This window comes from Gymnoscopelus microlampas, assembly GCF_963454915.1.
Source record: "Gymnoscopelus microlampas genome assembly, chromosome: 12".
NCBI lineage: Eukaryota > Metazoa > Chordata > Actinopteri > Myctophiformes > Myctophidae > Gymnoscopelus > Gymnoscopelus microlampas.
In genome coordinates this window covers 41,551,473-41,566,458 of record NC_139949.1, presented here as the reverse complement: position 1 = coordinate 41,566,458, position 14,986 = coordinate 41,551,473, and the positions used below count along the sequence as shown (strand labels likewise).

General features: G+C 41.9%; 1 protein-coding gene across 2 annotated transcripts in view; it reads left to right on the top strand.

The window, feature by feature from the left end:
- ncam1a (neural cell adhesion molecule 1a) overlaps positions 1-9,707 on the top strand; it is a 442,425-nt gene extending 432,718 nt beyond the window's left edge. For both annotated transcript variants that reach the window (XM_084073294.1, XM_084073293.1), the window contains exon 18: positions 9,549-9,707. In XM_084073294.1, the coding sequence (XP_083929420.1) occupies positions 9,549-9,690 (142 nt within the window). In that variant the 3' untranslated portion in view covers positions 9,691-9,707. The remainder of the gene's footprint in view (positions 1-9,548) is intronic.
- Positions 9,708-14,986: the final 5,279 nt, after the last annotated feature.

The window sequence follows — 14,986 nt, the reverse complement described above, 5'->3', positions numbered from 1 at the left end:
GTCCGCAGCCTAATGCATGTCAAACTGGGGGTCCTTGAAATTAAAATGGTTGAGAATCACTGCTAGAGCCGTAAAAATCTTCTCTTATGGGGGTCCCTGGCTTATCTTTTCAAATGTTGGTCCGTGGGCGTGGGCTAATAAGTGTCAATTTGGGGGTCCTTGACATGAAAAAGTTTAAGAACCACTGTTCTAAATGTCCCCTTAAGGGTGTCTAACTCTAAGAGTTATGGGGGTCCTTGAAATGTAATTGCTTGAGAACCACTGTGCTACACGAAATGGCACAGAGCCTTCATTAGTATCATTGGTAACACCAAGGAAGTAAGGAAGGGGCCCAATTTCTTTCCAATGAGGCTGCTGTGCATAGAGCCTATTCGGGGGCATGCCAAGTGATTATGCTAGCGTGAACATTGGGATGTTACTGGTTTGTGTGTTTGTCTTTCGAACCTCCACCTCCACTTCACCACCCACTGCAGTCTTTTCCCCTTTTAGGCCACGTAAGACGGGGGAGGACACCCTCTCCTCCTAAACCTGGTGGTCTCCATCTTTCCATACGCCACTCTCTTCCTATTTCACTAATGTCAACCACTTTCAGCATGGAATCTCTTTCACCGCTGCTTAAGTCACATAATGGAGATGCATCGTCGTGGCTGACAAAGAAGGGCTTTTTGGATGAAAGTATTTCATTATTTTGTTATATATCATCGCTGTCAGGTGGAATGCTACATGTCCAAAGTGTTACTTGTCAGGAAATGGAACGCTGTGCTCCAGTGGATCCAACGTAGTTGTGATTTAGTCACAACTTTGGTTAAATATAAAAAAAACACACAGACAGAACCAATTTCTATCACTTCCAAAACGTTTAAAAAATAACAAGCTCATGACGTATCACAAAGCTATGCGTTGGTAGCTTGGAGACCGGCTATTTTTGATACTTTTGCGCGGTACTCTTGTACGATGAAATGGGGCATTCATTTAAGAAAAAACACACAAAGATGTACATAATGGAGATACAAGGTTTCTGCCCCAACAATATTATATTACAGTACATGTTGTTGCTGTCGGGCAGGAGCCTCGTGTCTCCAAATTCTTTTTGTGTTTTTTTTGTACTACTTGATCATACTACAGACAGTGTTCCACAAAAGTATCCAAAAGTAGCAGATCCACAAGCTTGAAACGCGGCGCGAAGTGACGCGGTTTGAGCTTGTTGATCTGCTATTTTTGCTCTTTTTGAATTTGAATGCTGAAAAGTAACAGTTTTTGACATATGAGGTTTCCACCCGACAGAGACGATATATTTAATATTATATATTATTATTGAAGAGTAGGTGAAGAAGCATATCGATTGCTCTGCCCAAAAAGCAAGTACTATGTAATATCCATAACGAGAGGATGATGGCACATCCCACGAATAAATGCAAAAATCACAATAGATTTAAATATTTGGCATGCATATTGTTCACAAAATGCTAACAAATTCCATTTTTGCCAAAGCGCGTTGGCGTTTTGTAAATTTGTGTGTAAGTATATGCCTTCCGAATATTAAAAAGTGCATTGTTAATTGTAAGTACTCTGAATTTTTGCATTTATTTTGGGATGTGCTACCTTCCTCTCATTTAGATATCTAACATTACAAATATTATTTGTTTCACTTATTTAAAAAAAAAAAAAAAAGAACATGATTACTCAACTTTTAATATCACAATTTAAGGGGGCCTTGAAATTTTTATTTTGACAGCACTTTAAGCATGGTATTATGTGATTAAGGTTTTGGCACAAAATACTATAAAAGATAATTATCGGGTCCGTAGTTAATTAGAAATCTTGCAAACGCTGGTGGCTTCCTCCAGATTCCAAGGGGCTCTTTCATGTCAACAGTAGGGAAGCAATTACGTAAAGTTATTGTTTGGATTTCTTCCCTGAGAACCAAATTTGCGCCTTGTCTCCACTTGCTCTAAGCACGCAAACCCAGGTGCAGTGCAGTTTGCCTGATGATCATGTTGTAAAGAAAACTCTTTGCCTCATCTCTTATCTTCTTCAGTGGTGGAAAGTAACAGTACATTCACTCAAGTACTGTAATTCACTAATTTTACCATTTTGAGCTTTTACTTTCCAACTTCTACTCCACTACACCTCAGAGGCAATTATTTTTTTTACTCCACTACAATTATTGGAACATTTTCGTTACTAGTTACTTTGTAGATTTAGATTATTATTATTACAAATCATTCATTAACCAATCTGGCCATCATTCGCCAGTGATTAATTATAGGGCGTTGAGGCTAAAGCTTAATTTATGCTCTGTCACACTTTTGTTGTTGTTTTTTTTGTATTTATTGAATACTTTATTAGTCATAAATGTAAACAGCACGTGGTACAGTCAGACATTAAGGCTAAAAGGATAACACAAAAAAAGTTCTGGGGACTTGTTTCCATCGTGGTCCTATGTATTCAGTTCATCAACATACTGTAGCATAAAATATTAACACAATAATACATGTCATCAACAAATACAAACACTATATATGTACAAAGGAGATGGGGAATTACATTTTACCTCCCCTTGTGGTCGCCTGTGTTTTTTCAGGCCAGTTTTGAAGAAAAAAACAGTGTTTCACATCCTTTAACGGATGGCATCAGACAAGCAGACCTACAAGCCCACAGCGTGTCACAGAATGCAACACGCTGTGAGGTCTGCTACAGTGTAGACGCGCGACACCGCCGCTGCGGCGAAGTATCAATGGGGTCTTAACCCATGAAGGCCTCAGGTTCCGATTCTGCAAAATGTCTTCTAAATCCTAAATAGTTTTCTGAAAAACGTATGTTTCTATATCAGTGCTTCTCAATCTTTTTCATGTCAAGGACCCCCAAAATGATATCAATTTGGCCGCGGACCCCCATCTCAAAATATTTTGTTCCAGGGACCCCCAGAAGCAAAGATTTGAGTTAATGTTTGCCTTGAAAGAATGTATATATTCAAAGATTTGCCCACATTTTCACGATTTCTCAAAAATAGCAGATCTACAAGCTTGTAGCGCGGCACTCGGTGCCGCGCTATGAGCTTGTATATCTGCTATTTTTGAATAGCCCAAAGTGTAAAATAATGCTTTTTTAGCTCAAATCAAAAAGTGACACAGATGCGTTCCAGGTCTTAATGGGCTAAGTCGGAGCCGGTGTCAGACAGTCATCACCTTGATGAAACCAGGCTTGTCACACGGGGACATTTGTCTTCATACGGCTGACAGTATCGAGCCTTCCTCCTGATCGCCGCAGTGATTTTTCTTCAGTGGCCCCAGACTTGCAATCTCTTGTCAGCCATCCCGCAGGTTTATTAGATTTCTGAGCAACCTTCTTCTCCTCTCTCTCGGGGGGGAAACAAGGATAGAACAGTATCCCGGGCCAATTTTGCTGCTGTACCACTGAATATTGACACCTCATCACATCATCATAGTACATGACCAATGACACAGTGGGGTATCGACACCGTTCCAAAGTTATTGATGTTTGTCTGAAAGTGGCTATTTTTGCGACATCATCTCATAACTGATGTTTCACAACAATCGCTCACTTTTCACCGACTTTCGATTTTTCTCAACGGTGCATGATACTTATAGTGATACTTATATACTTGCTGGATTTTCTTTATTTAACCCATTGAGACCTGAAGCCGATTCTACATGTCTCCTAAATTCCAACAGTTTTCTAAAAAACGTATGTTTCTATATCAGTGGTGCTCAATCTTTTTCATGTCAAGAACCCCCAAAATTATATGCATTTGGCCGCGGACCCCCATCAAAATATTTTGTTCCAGGGACCCCCCCCAGAAGCAAAGATTTGAGTTAAAAATGTTCGCTTTAAAAATATATATATTCAGAAGATTTGCACACATTTTCACGATTTTTCAAAAATAGCAGATCTACAAGCTCGTAGCGCGGCACTCGGTGCCGCGCTATGAGCTTGTATATCTGCTATTTTTGAATAGCCAAAGTGTAAAATAATGCTTTTTAGCTCAAATCAAAAAATGACACAGTTCCAGGTCTTAATGGGTTAAACCCTGCAAACAAGGCCATCCAATGAAGTCCATGCTAGAGATTATGGAACAATATTGCCCGTGTATAGTGACACCACCGGGGTTATACTCGGTTGCCCGCCGGTGTCGCGCACCGAAAATAGCCGATCTACAAGGTCACGATGCGTCCGCGGCGCGACGAAATCGTGAGCTTGTAGATCGGCTATTTTTAGGGCGCACGACACAATGCGTATGAATCAGGGAGGGGGGGTGAGGAGATGTCAAGCTTCACGTCACAGTGCTACATCGAGTTGACACATGTCAGCGGCGGGCGGGGGGGGGGCGGGCGGGATGGGGGACAGCTGTGCCCCTCGGAGCCGAGTTGGAAATAGTCACAGTTTTCTTTTTTAGCTCAGTCATCGTGCTGAAACTTTGGCCACTGTGGCTCGAGGAGAGGACTGCTCGTGTTTTGAAAACGAACCCCGAGGAAAGATGGGAGCTAGGAGCTGGATCACATGTCCTCTCTCTCTCTGCTGCTGAGATCTCGGATCCGTTGCGGGGGCGGAGGGTTTGCTGCTGCTGGAGCCATCCCAAGGGTGCAGCAGTGTATAGGCAAGGGAACTGTTCACTTGCGTGGGCGGTTGTCCACTCTATAGGACAATGGTTCTCAAACTTTCTTTTTAAATGTCAAGGACCCCTCAGTTTGGCATGCATTAGACCACCGACCCCATAACTCTGAGAGTGTTAAGGGTCCATTTGGTTCCATTACAGATCTGTAATGGTCCGTATCGTTCCATCTATCAATAATTTAGCTGTGGGACCCACTGTAACCCCCTCAAGGACCCCTGGGGGTCCCCAGACCCAACTTTAGAGAACCACTGTTAAAGGTAGGGTAAGTGATTTGCGTTGGTTAAAATAATTGTTAAATAGCTCTATATTCTGATAGTACTCATTGCTATAGAGTGTTTGTTCAGTATTAAGAGTCTCCTTGTCTCTCCAGCTCTTTATAAAACAGAAAATGCATTTTCGTTTCAGTTTCAGTTTCATTTCCAATTTTATTCAATCAGGATAGCGAATTCAATCAGGATACAGATTAAACAAGTGAAATTGGAAGTGATGACACTAAGAAATGAGCAGACAAAATTGGAACTGGAACACTATACAAATTAAGCTTAAAAATGGGTACTTTCTCCTGATTGGTTGAGATTTTGACACCTACCGAAAAATGTATTTTCTGTTTATTAAAGAGCTGGAGAGACAGGGAGACTCCTGTTACTGAAAAAACACTCTATAGCAATGATTACTATCAGAATATAGTATTTTAACCTTTTAACAAAATACTTTTTGTTTTAACCAAAAAATATCACTTACCCTACCTTTAATGGGACACAGACCTTTTTTTTCTCCCGGTGATACCTTTTAACACAGGACGGCCAGATACAGTAGTTATTAGGGGACATGAAATCGACCGACATTATGTTTCGTAAATGAGATGAGTCACCCATCATTCTGACCGTACTAAAATAAGCTGGAGCTATAGAGGCTGCTGGCTAGGACTAGGAGTGTTTAACAGTCGAACCTGTGCGTTAGCGGTCCCGGTACCACAGGTGTGAAGTGGAGCTACTGTATAAGACCAGGCTTGCAGAAGCACCAGTACCACTGCCTGGGAGAAACGGGGCTGCGCTGCAGAGTAGAAGAACTGTACTGGATATAGCTGGATGTCAGCTCATGGTCTATAAAATGAAGGTGGCAACCGGGTGATTTAAATTGGAGAGAAGTATTTTGATACTGATTCCAATCGCGTCCAATTGTCTCTTTCTGGAACCAGTGGAGAGATGGACGTTGAGCGAAGCAGCCAACGTTTCGAGCTTGTAGATCTGCTACTTTAGCTATTTTTTTGAAATCCTGAAAAGTTTGGTCAGGTCTCCACCCGACAGAGACGATATAGTTGAGTAAAACAGAGAAACTACAGGCCATTCATATGAACTGTCTCTTCCGTATTGGCGTCAATGTAAAAAATCTCAGGCTGGCCCCTTGGAGCCATCCCAGGGCAAAGCCAGGAAAGGCAAGAAGCGCACCACCTACGAAGTAGATGCACTGCGGCGCGACAGCTTAAATTAGCTAACAACACTGTTGAGCTCGAGACCCTGATGCTAGATACGAGAGTGTGGAGGGCAGCGATCCAGGAGTCCCGAGTTGGTGTTGGCTAGACCGCACTCTCGCATCGCATCGCATCGCATCCGTGTGTTAATTACCTTGCGCAAGAGCACTTTTGCCGACGATTGCCCGACCTAGGCTGACGCTGCAGTTGCTCTGGGGGATTTAAGCCTGCAACCTTTCCAGTCTCTGTAATGTTTTTTTTTAGGCTGCAGACACCTTGTTTTTCACAAAAAAAAAAAAAAAAAATCCATGCTGACGGTTTCTGAGCAAGCATGTCCTTGGCGTTTCTTATAGGGTCAAACGGTGCCTGTCGGGGGGGCTGAGACTTTTGCCCGCAGAAAAACAAAAACATATCAGTCATCCGGCTCATTTGCATGCTGGCTCTGCTGTACCCGCAGTCAGTCACATCCCACTTTCTTAGGGAGCGCCGCCTCTCTGACAACACTGCCTCCTGCCAAACGCGCCTGCAAACAAAGATTTCCACAGGAGACGAGCTGCAGTTTGGGCCCTGTTTAACCCTTTAAGACCTAGGACGCATCTGTGTCATTTTAAGATTTATTTGGGCTATTCAAAAATAGCAGATATACAAGCTCATAGCGCGGCACCGAGTGCCGCGCTATGAGCTTGTAGATCTGCTATTTTTTTTGAAAAATCATGTTTTTTTTTTACAAAAATGTTAAAGCAATTTTTAAAGCAAACATGTTTTACACAAATCTTTGCTTCTACAAATGTCTTCTAAATCCTAACAAGAATCCTAAGAAAAAAACGTATGTTTTGCTATAATATCAGTGGTTTTCAAACTTTTTCATGTCAAGGACCCCCAAAATTATATATTTGACCGCGGACCCCCATCTCAAAACATTTTTTTCCAGGGACCCCATAAGCAAAGATTTGAGTTAAAAATGTTCGCTTAATAAAAAATATATATATATATTCGATTTGCACACATTTTCATGATTTTTCAAAAATAGCAGATCTACAAGCTCATAGCGCGGCACTCAGTGCCGCGCTATGAGCTTGTATATCTGCTATTTTTGAATAGCCCAAAGTGTAAAATAATGCTTTTTTTTAGCTCAAATCAAAAAATGACACACAGATGCGTCCTCAGGTCTTACTGGGTTAAATATTTACAGGACACTTTTTTGTTTCTTCCTCTCTCCTCTCTTCTTAGTTTGCTCAGCACTTTTTTTTTCCCCCTTCTTCTTCATATCTTCCTTCCCCTCGCTTGGCGTTGGCGGCGGCGGCGCGGGCAGCTTGTTGTCTGTTCCGAGCACCTGGCGCTGTGGGAGTACGTGCCGTATAGCCACCTCGCGAAGAAGCGCTCTGTCATCGTGGGTGAAAACGGTGCCACTCTGCCCTTCAACGGCGGCCCCCGTGTTGTTCTGTAGTTCCGTTCCACTCCCGAGGGAACAGAAATGAACAAAAGGACACGGCCTACCTGAAATAAACTTCAAAGCTCCGTGCGCTCACGCAAATGTATTCACTTTCGCATTGTGCACGTATGCACGCACGGCAAATTTGACAAGACTATTTTTCTTCGAGTATTTTTTTAGTCTACCGCCTTTTCTTTTGACCTTATATATCCACAGGTCTTGTCTGAACGTGCCTTTCTTTGCAGTTTACACAAATGGGATCAAACACATACATTTATACAATAGGCAAAGACAGTAAAAAAAAGTTTTTTCAGTGTTTTCCATGATCATCATCACGCTGTACGCGAAGAATCTGTTTACTGTACAGTATGCATGTTTGAATGCAATTCAGGTTGGTTTATCTCTCTACAGATCTGTAGCAGTTGTAGGCAACTGTATTTTTTTTTTACTTTTTTCTAAATTTAGATTAGCCAGTTATTTTTACCCCCTTTTTCTCCCCAATGTAGTCGTTATGCCAATTAATTCCTCCCCACACACACTGCTGTTGTATCCTACTGACTCACCTGCCAGTGAGGAGCCCCCACCAGGAGGACGAAGGGCCTTCGTCCTACTCCTCCCGCCCGACATTCCCCGCTGACAGGTGCCGCCCCAGCCCGTAGGACTTCGCGCAATGACCAATATCACCCTCCCTGTATATTAAAAATCTTTTTTTAAATCCATACTGCTATTCATAGGGCTGCACACGTGTCATGTGTTTCGCTAGCCAATCACAGTCCTGACTTTGCAAAGTCAGCCAATCACATTACAGCTAGTGGTGATGACACTAGCTGTAATGTGATTGGCTGACTTTGCAAAAGTATAGATTTGCATTGACTGTGGAAGGGTTAGGGTTGTAGACTGCGTTGTAGACTATTGGCCAATCACGGTGCAGGATTGGTCAGTGTCCAAAACTCACTTAAATACTCACCAAAAATAAATCATATATAGTATTTATTAGGTTTTGTCTGTTTTGAGTAGTGGTTCTCAACGTGGGGCCTGGGGACCACCAGGGGTCCTTGAGGGGGTTCCAGGGGGTTCCCAGTTAAATGTTTGATAGTTAGGAACTAAATGGTATACTCTCAAGGTTAAATTAACACTAAGGATTTTACAGTGTAGATTGGGGTATAGAAATGGTATGTTTTGTTTTTTTATGAAAACGGTTGAGAATCAATGTCTTCGAGGGACCAGCAGGATGCAGTATTGTCTTTTGCAACGGTCAGACCACTGCAGGCTCGCAGACTACAGAAGAAACATTCCATTTTAATCACATCAGCATGTTTTCTTTCTTTTTTTTTTTGGCACAATATTAAGCGTGCCTTCTTGGAGCGTGTCTTTCCAAAAGTAGGCAAGCACACACACATACAACATAAAACATCATCTAAATGCATTTTATATGGCGATTCGCACGGTGAAAACAGGGGGGAATATTCTTGGCGCTGAAGTGGCTTTTTCCCATTGAATGCTGTGCTCTGTGCCACCAGACAGACAGCGTGTAATCCTCTTGTGTGCTCGTTTGCTTTCGTGTATGTTAGGTTATGTCTGAGGCTTTCATTCCGTCATGTATTGTGCTCCTTACTGTACCGGCCCTGTCTCATTCCACACCATCGCTCATTGTTCCCTGGAAACTAGGTGTGACATCCGTGTTGCTCTTATGTGATGTGTGGCTAGGATAGTGAGCCTAGATCCTATTATGTGTGAAATGCATTCCGTTCCAGGAGGGAAAGACAAAATTCCCTCGGAAAAAAAAAACCTCTCGCATGTTTTTTGTCCCCCTTTTTCATTCATTCCCTCTTTCGTCCCCTTTTTTTTTTTAAACAGACAAAAGGCAGCTTAGAACAGACAGTTTTAGCTGTGAGAGAGACTTGTGATCCGTCATTAACAGAATTGCCCTCCTTTTCCCTCTTTTGACTCTCTCTCTCCCCCCCTCTCTCTCTCTCTCTCTCTCTCTCTCTCTCTGTTCGTCCCTCTAGTGGTAAGATTGTGAACGACGACAAAGCCAAAGCGGAGACGGAGGTGAACAATGCCACCACCGAGGTGAACAACGCCAACGCGGAGGTGAAGACGGTCCCCAACGAGGCTCCTCAAACAAACGGCAACGAGAGCAAAGCGTAATCCCCCACCTCTCTCCTGCGCGGCCCCGGAGGGACGGGATCGAGGATTTTATCTGGGGGAATGGGGTGGTGGGTTGGAATGGGATGGGAGTGTGTGTGTGTGTATGTGGGGTGGGTTGGGGTCGGGTGGGGTGGGGGGTTTAGGCGGGTAAGGGAGGTGTCACAGTAACATAAACAACCTTAAAGCAGCGTCACACACCATCCCAATCGAATGGCAACAATGACAGGGAAGCTGAAAGCAAAACAATAGGCTTCTTTCTACAGTGTCTTCTCAAAACAAAACAAGAGTGAAAGTTATACTTCGTCGACGCCGTCAGCAAAAAGAAATCGACCGAAAATGCTTGTTTTCGTCGCTGCGACGTGGGCCGTCCGCTGAAGTATGAATCAGGCTTTAGAGACACAGGGAAAAATGTAACGAACCTCGTGCACATGCCTTAGTTACTTTTCTTTTTCTTTTAATTTAGGTACCCGTTTCTTTCTTTTTTTGCTTCCTTTTCTTTTTTTTTTTTTTTGGGTTGTCCATTCTCACAGAAAACAAAAACATGCTTGTATCTCACTTTCCTTTTTGTCTCCGCCAGGAGACTATGTTTTCGTTCTCGTCCTTCCGTGTGTCCACCAAGCTAACATTGGTCAAGCTTCACGTGACACGTGACAATATGTTGAAAGGGTGTGCTTCGATTGGCTAGCGAGACGCATGATGAAATAGAGACCTATAAATAGGCGTGTCACTTCAAAAGATCATTTATATCTTTTGAAGTGAGGTCAGACAGGATTAATCAGGAACAGTACTGGCGGAGACCTGTGCTCCGAGGAGCACATTTTCTAGTTTTATTTGTGAACGTTTCATCAAACGTCGCTTTTTTTTCTTTCCGGAACAGAAGGCAACATGCGTTGACGCTTTAGGTCGCCATGGCTGGACTGTATCGTTACTTTACAGGAAAATGCCTTCAACGTTGTGCACGACCTTTAAGTCTGATGCTCTACCAACACTATTCCTTAGTTTGTCTCCTCATTATCTCCTCGTTACACAGTATGGCCACGGTCATTGATTTATGGGTATTTTTTTGTTGTCGATATTTTTTTGCGTTTTTAAATAATGTTGCAGAAATCACTGCCTTTTTACTTCTGCTTGTTTATGTTATTACCAGGGCTAGAGATTAGGATCAATAGCATGCCTATTTCATTTTTTTTTTCTTTTTCCTGTGTGATGTCTTTTATGGTTTTCATCTTTTTTATTTCCTCCGTTTTTTTTGCTTTGATGTCTCCTCCATTTCCGTGTTGTACTGGAAGTTTGCGTGTTATAGCCAGGCCACAAACACAAACACAAAGAAGACACCGTGGAAAGACGTCTCCTCGTCTCGCACAGGGCAGGGACCGGGCCGTTAGGGTTTAAAGGAAATGATCACTCCAAGAGTCTATTTTTTGTTAATGTTCTTTTAATCGTATGTTTTGATTTGTTATGGCAAATGTAAGTAGACACTTTCCATCTCTTTTTTTCTAGCTGACAGAACTACACGCACGCACGCGCGCGCACACACACACACACACGCACACACACGCACGCAGACACACACACACACACACACAGACACGCACACACGCACGCACGCAGACACACACACGCACACACACGCACACACACACACACACACACACACACAGTGGTGGAAAGTAGCTAAGTACATTTACTTAAGTACTGTACTTAAGTAAATGTTTTAGGTATCTGTACTTTACTTGAGTATTTCCAATTTACAATACTTTTACTTCTACTCCGCTACATCTAAGAGGCAAATATTGTACTTTTACTCCACTGCAATTATTTGAACACTTTAATTACTAGTTACTTTTCAGATATAAAGTATGATATTGTGAAACACACATTAACCACTTTAGCCCTATTTTATACATAGGCTATTTGAAAATAGTCGATCTACAAGCTCACAACATGTCGCGATGCGACATGTTGTGAGCTTGTAGATCTGCTATTTTCAAATATTTTAGTACTTTTGGTACTTTAAGTACATTTTGATGCCAATACTTTTGTACTTTTACTCAAGTAAATTTTGAATTCTGGACTTTAACTTGTAACAGAGTATTTCTATAATGCAGTATTGGTACTTTTACTTACTGTAAGTAAAGAATTTGAGTACTTTTTCCACCACTACGCACACGCACACGCACACACACACACACACACACACACACACACACACACACACACACACACACACACACACACACACACACACACACACACACACACACACACACACACACACCACTTGTGTCCTTTCCAAATGTTCTCTTTTGTGCAGATCCATTACATTGAGCTCATGGGGTGATCATAAAAAAAAAAAAACCCAAACAACAAAATGGGTTCCAGTGATTCTTGTGGAATAGACAAGCTGATGGATTTGCACAGAACAAAAGCTAGGCTTAGCTGGAGAACCTATGGGGGGGATGTGAGTCGGTATAGCAGCAACGTCTGTACAAATGAATGTACAAACAAAAGCTCTTAATAATAGCCTTTCAACAGTCCTATTTATTCCCCCGCATACTGTAAAAGCTTTGTTTCTAGCTCACGTAGATCGGTGGTTCTCAACCGGTGGGTCGGGACCCTGTGTTTTAAGGAATTTAAGGACTTTTAAGACCTTTTTAATAACTCAAAAAAGAAAAGAAAAGAGACCATTACTGCATCAAAAGTAATCAACAATCTATACTATAAGAACTGGTCAACCATTGGCCAAATTGTCAAATAATATAAGAAAGAGGCAGAACATTTAGATCTGCTATTTTCACAACATTTATCTGTGGAACCGAGTCAAACAAAATGTAATGCCTCAACTCCTACATTCCAAGTGTTTATCAGGGTCGGGGTGGGGGGGGGGGGGCAGTAAAAATATGGTTATGTTGGGGCGTCACGGCCTCAAAAGGTTGAGAACCATTGACGCAGATTACAATAACTTGGCTCCTACCAACATTATGGCCCCTTTGAAAAAAAAAAAAGATTGTCAGGGAGGAAATAGGTCTGTTGAGTAATCAAGGCATCCTTTTTTATGCATATAAACAAATCCGATGACACGATTTATGAATTTTCTTATTTAAGCCATAGTACAGTTACACTCCTGTGGATTTGGAAAGAAATGAAATTTGTTTTTGTACAGTGTTCCTCAATACTTTAGACTGCAAGCTAGTGCACTGTGAATGCGTGAATATCCTAGTGTGAATACATTGTGTTTTTAGTCATAGAGTTGAAAAAATGCATAGTTTTGATTGTGAAAGATATAGCTGGTAGTACCGGTGACAAAACGTTCCATGAGAAAAGTTCATCGCTGTCGGGTTAGGAACCTTGTATGTCCAAAAACAGTTACTGTTCAGGAAATAGGAAAAAGACACCGTTTTCCAATGGATCCACTGTAGTTTTTATTTAGTCACAAGCTCTTGTTAATACTTCTCCTTGGTTCAGTATTTACAAAAACCCACAGACAGACTTAACAACTTTCAAAATGGCATCCCCATCTTGGGGAACAGTTGCGCCTGTCAGTACAGGCGCAACTGTTCAAAATTTTAAAAATGTTGTTTTGAGCTTTTAGACTGAGCTTTTTTTATTTGCTACTTTTGCTCGACATTGTCATAAGATTAAGTAAATATAGGACATTCATTTATGGGGGGAAAAAAGAGGGGGGAAAAAACAAACAAGGATGGAATAGGGAGATACATGGTTTCCACCCGAACAGCGATGAATCGCAAAGTACCAACGTTGGGAAGAAAAACAAACAACTGCAAAACAAGTCCATAAGAGACAGTGCCTTTGAATATGAAGATTGTGGCATAACATTCCATTTGACTCAGTATCAGTCCATTACACCTCCATAGTTACACAAAGACCACACCATCTCTCACTTCTTATTTTTCTACTACGTTGCACAATTGTACCTTGGAAAAACACTGGTGTCGGTTTGTCAAAGAAAGGGGAAAAAAAGAAAGATAAACTATATTCAAATGGCTGTATCATTGTTCTGCTTCCTGTGTTTTGGCGGATGGGAATGCTTTAGTGTGTTCATGTCATGTGGCGTTCATATGATCTCTTTGTGAGATCCTCAACCAGAGAACATAAACAAGTCATTCATGTACTTTAAAAACAGTGGTTCTCAAAACATTTTCACGTCGAGGACTCGCAAATTAATGTTGTGTTTGGCGCCGTGGACCGCCATCTGAAACGGGATTTTGAAGCTAATAGCAACAAATTAACCAAGAACCCTGTGAAGTACCACTGGGGGGTCCCCGGACCTCACTTTGAGAACCACTGCTTTAACCCATTAAGACCTGAGGCCGCTTCTAAACATTTTCAAAATCGGAAAAAAATATTTGAAAAATATTTTTCACGATTTAAAAAAAATAGCAGATCTACAAGCTCGTAGCGCGGCACTCGGTGCCGCGCTATGAGCTTGTAGATCTGCTATTTTTGAATAGCCTAAAGAAATCTAAAAGTGACACAGATGCGTTCCAGGTGGGTTAAAGACGATGTACAGTGAAAACATGACTTGGATGTATGGAGTGCACCTCTTCAGACAGTAGATAAATGGCGCCGCGTGAACGTCGCATCACGTGCAAATCATCGCCCAGTTAAATTAAACGTTTGACACCCTCGACGCTTAACTCACATTCCATCTGTTGCTTCCGCAGACCCGCACAGCAAAGTCTGAAGTGTTAACGGAATTCTTCATCCCAGAAATGATCAATTACACACCCCCGTGAAGCCTTTGAATTCGTGGAGAGGTTTTGTATTTATCGCGTTCCTTCATGGTGAATGAAGAATCCAAACATTTAGAAAGGGCTTAATGAATCGGCTCTGTGCATTAATTCGGAAAGGTGACACACCTGTTTCCAAGTTGCAGTTCATTTTCCCCCACAGCTTCGTTTGACTGGTTTCAACAGCAGGTTTGCACTGGAAACACACACAAGACACCTTTAACGTGTGCATCCAGTTCAAATCCGCTGCCGAGCCGATCAAATGAAGCTATACGGGATGAATGAACTGGAACTTGGAAACACCGTGTGTCACCTTCTGAAAACTGGCACTACAGAACCCATTTAACCCATTGATACCTGGAACGCATCTGTGTCACTTTAGATGTCTTTGGCTATTCAAAAATAGCAGATATACAAGCTCATAGCGCGGCACCGAGTGCCGCGCTATGAGCTTGTAGATCTACTATTTTTTTTTAAATCTTGAAAAAGATTTTTGGGTTTTTTTTTCAAAAAAACTGTTGGGATTTAGAAAAAAAATTTAAGAA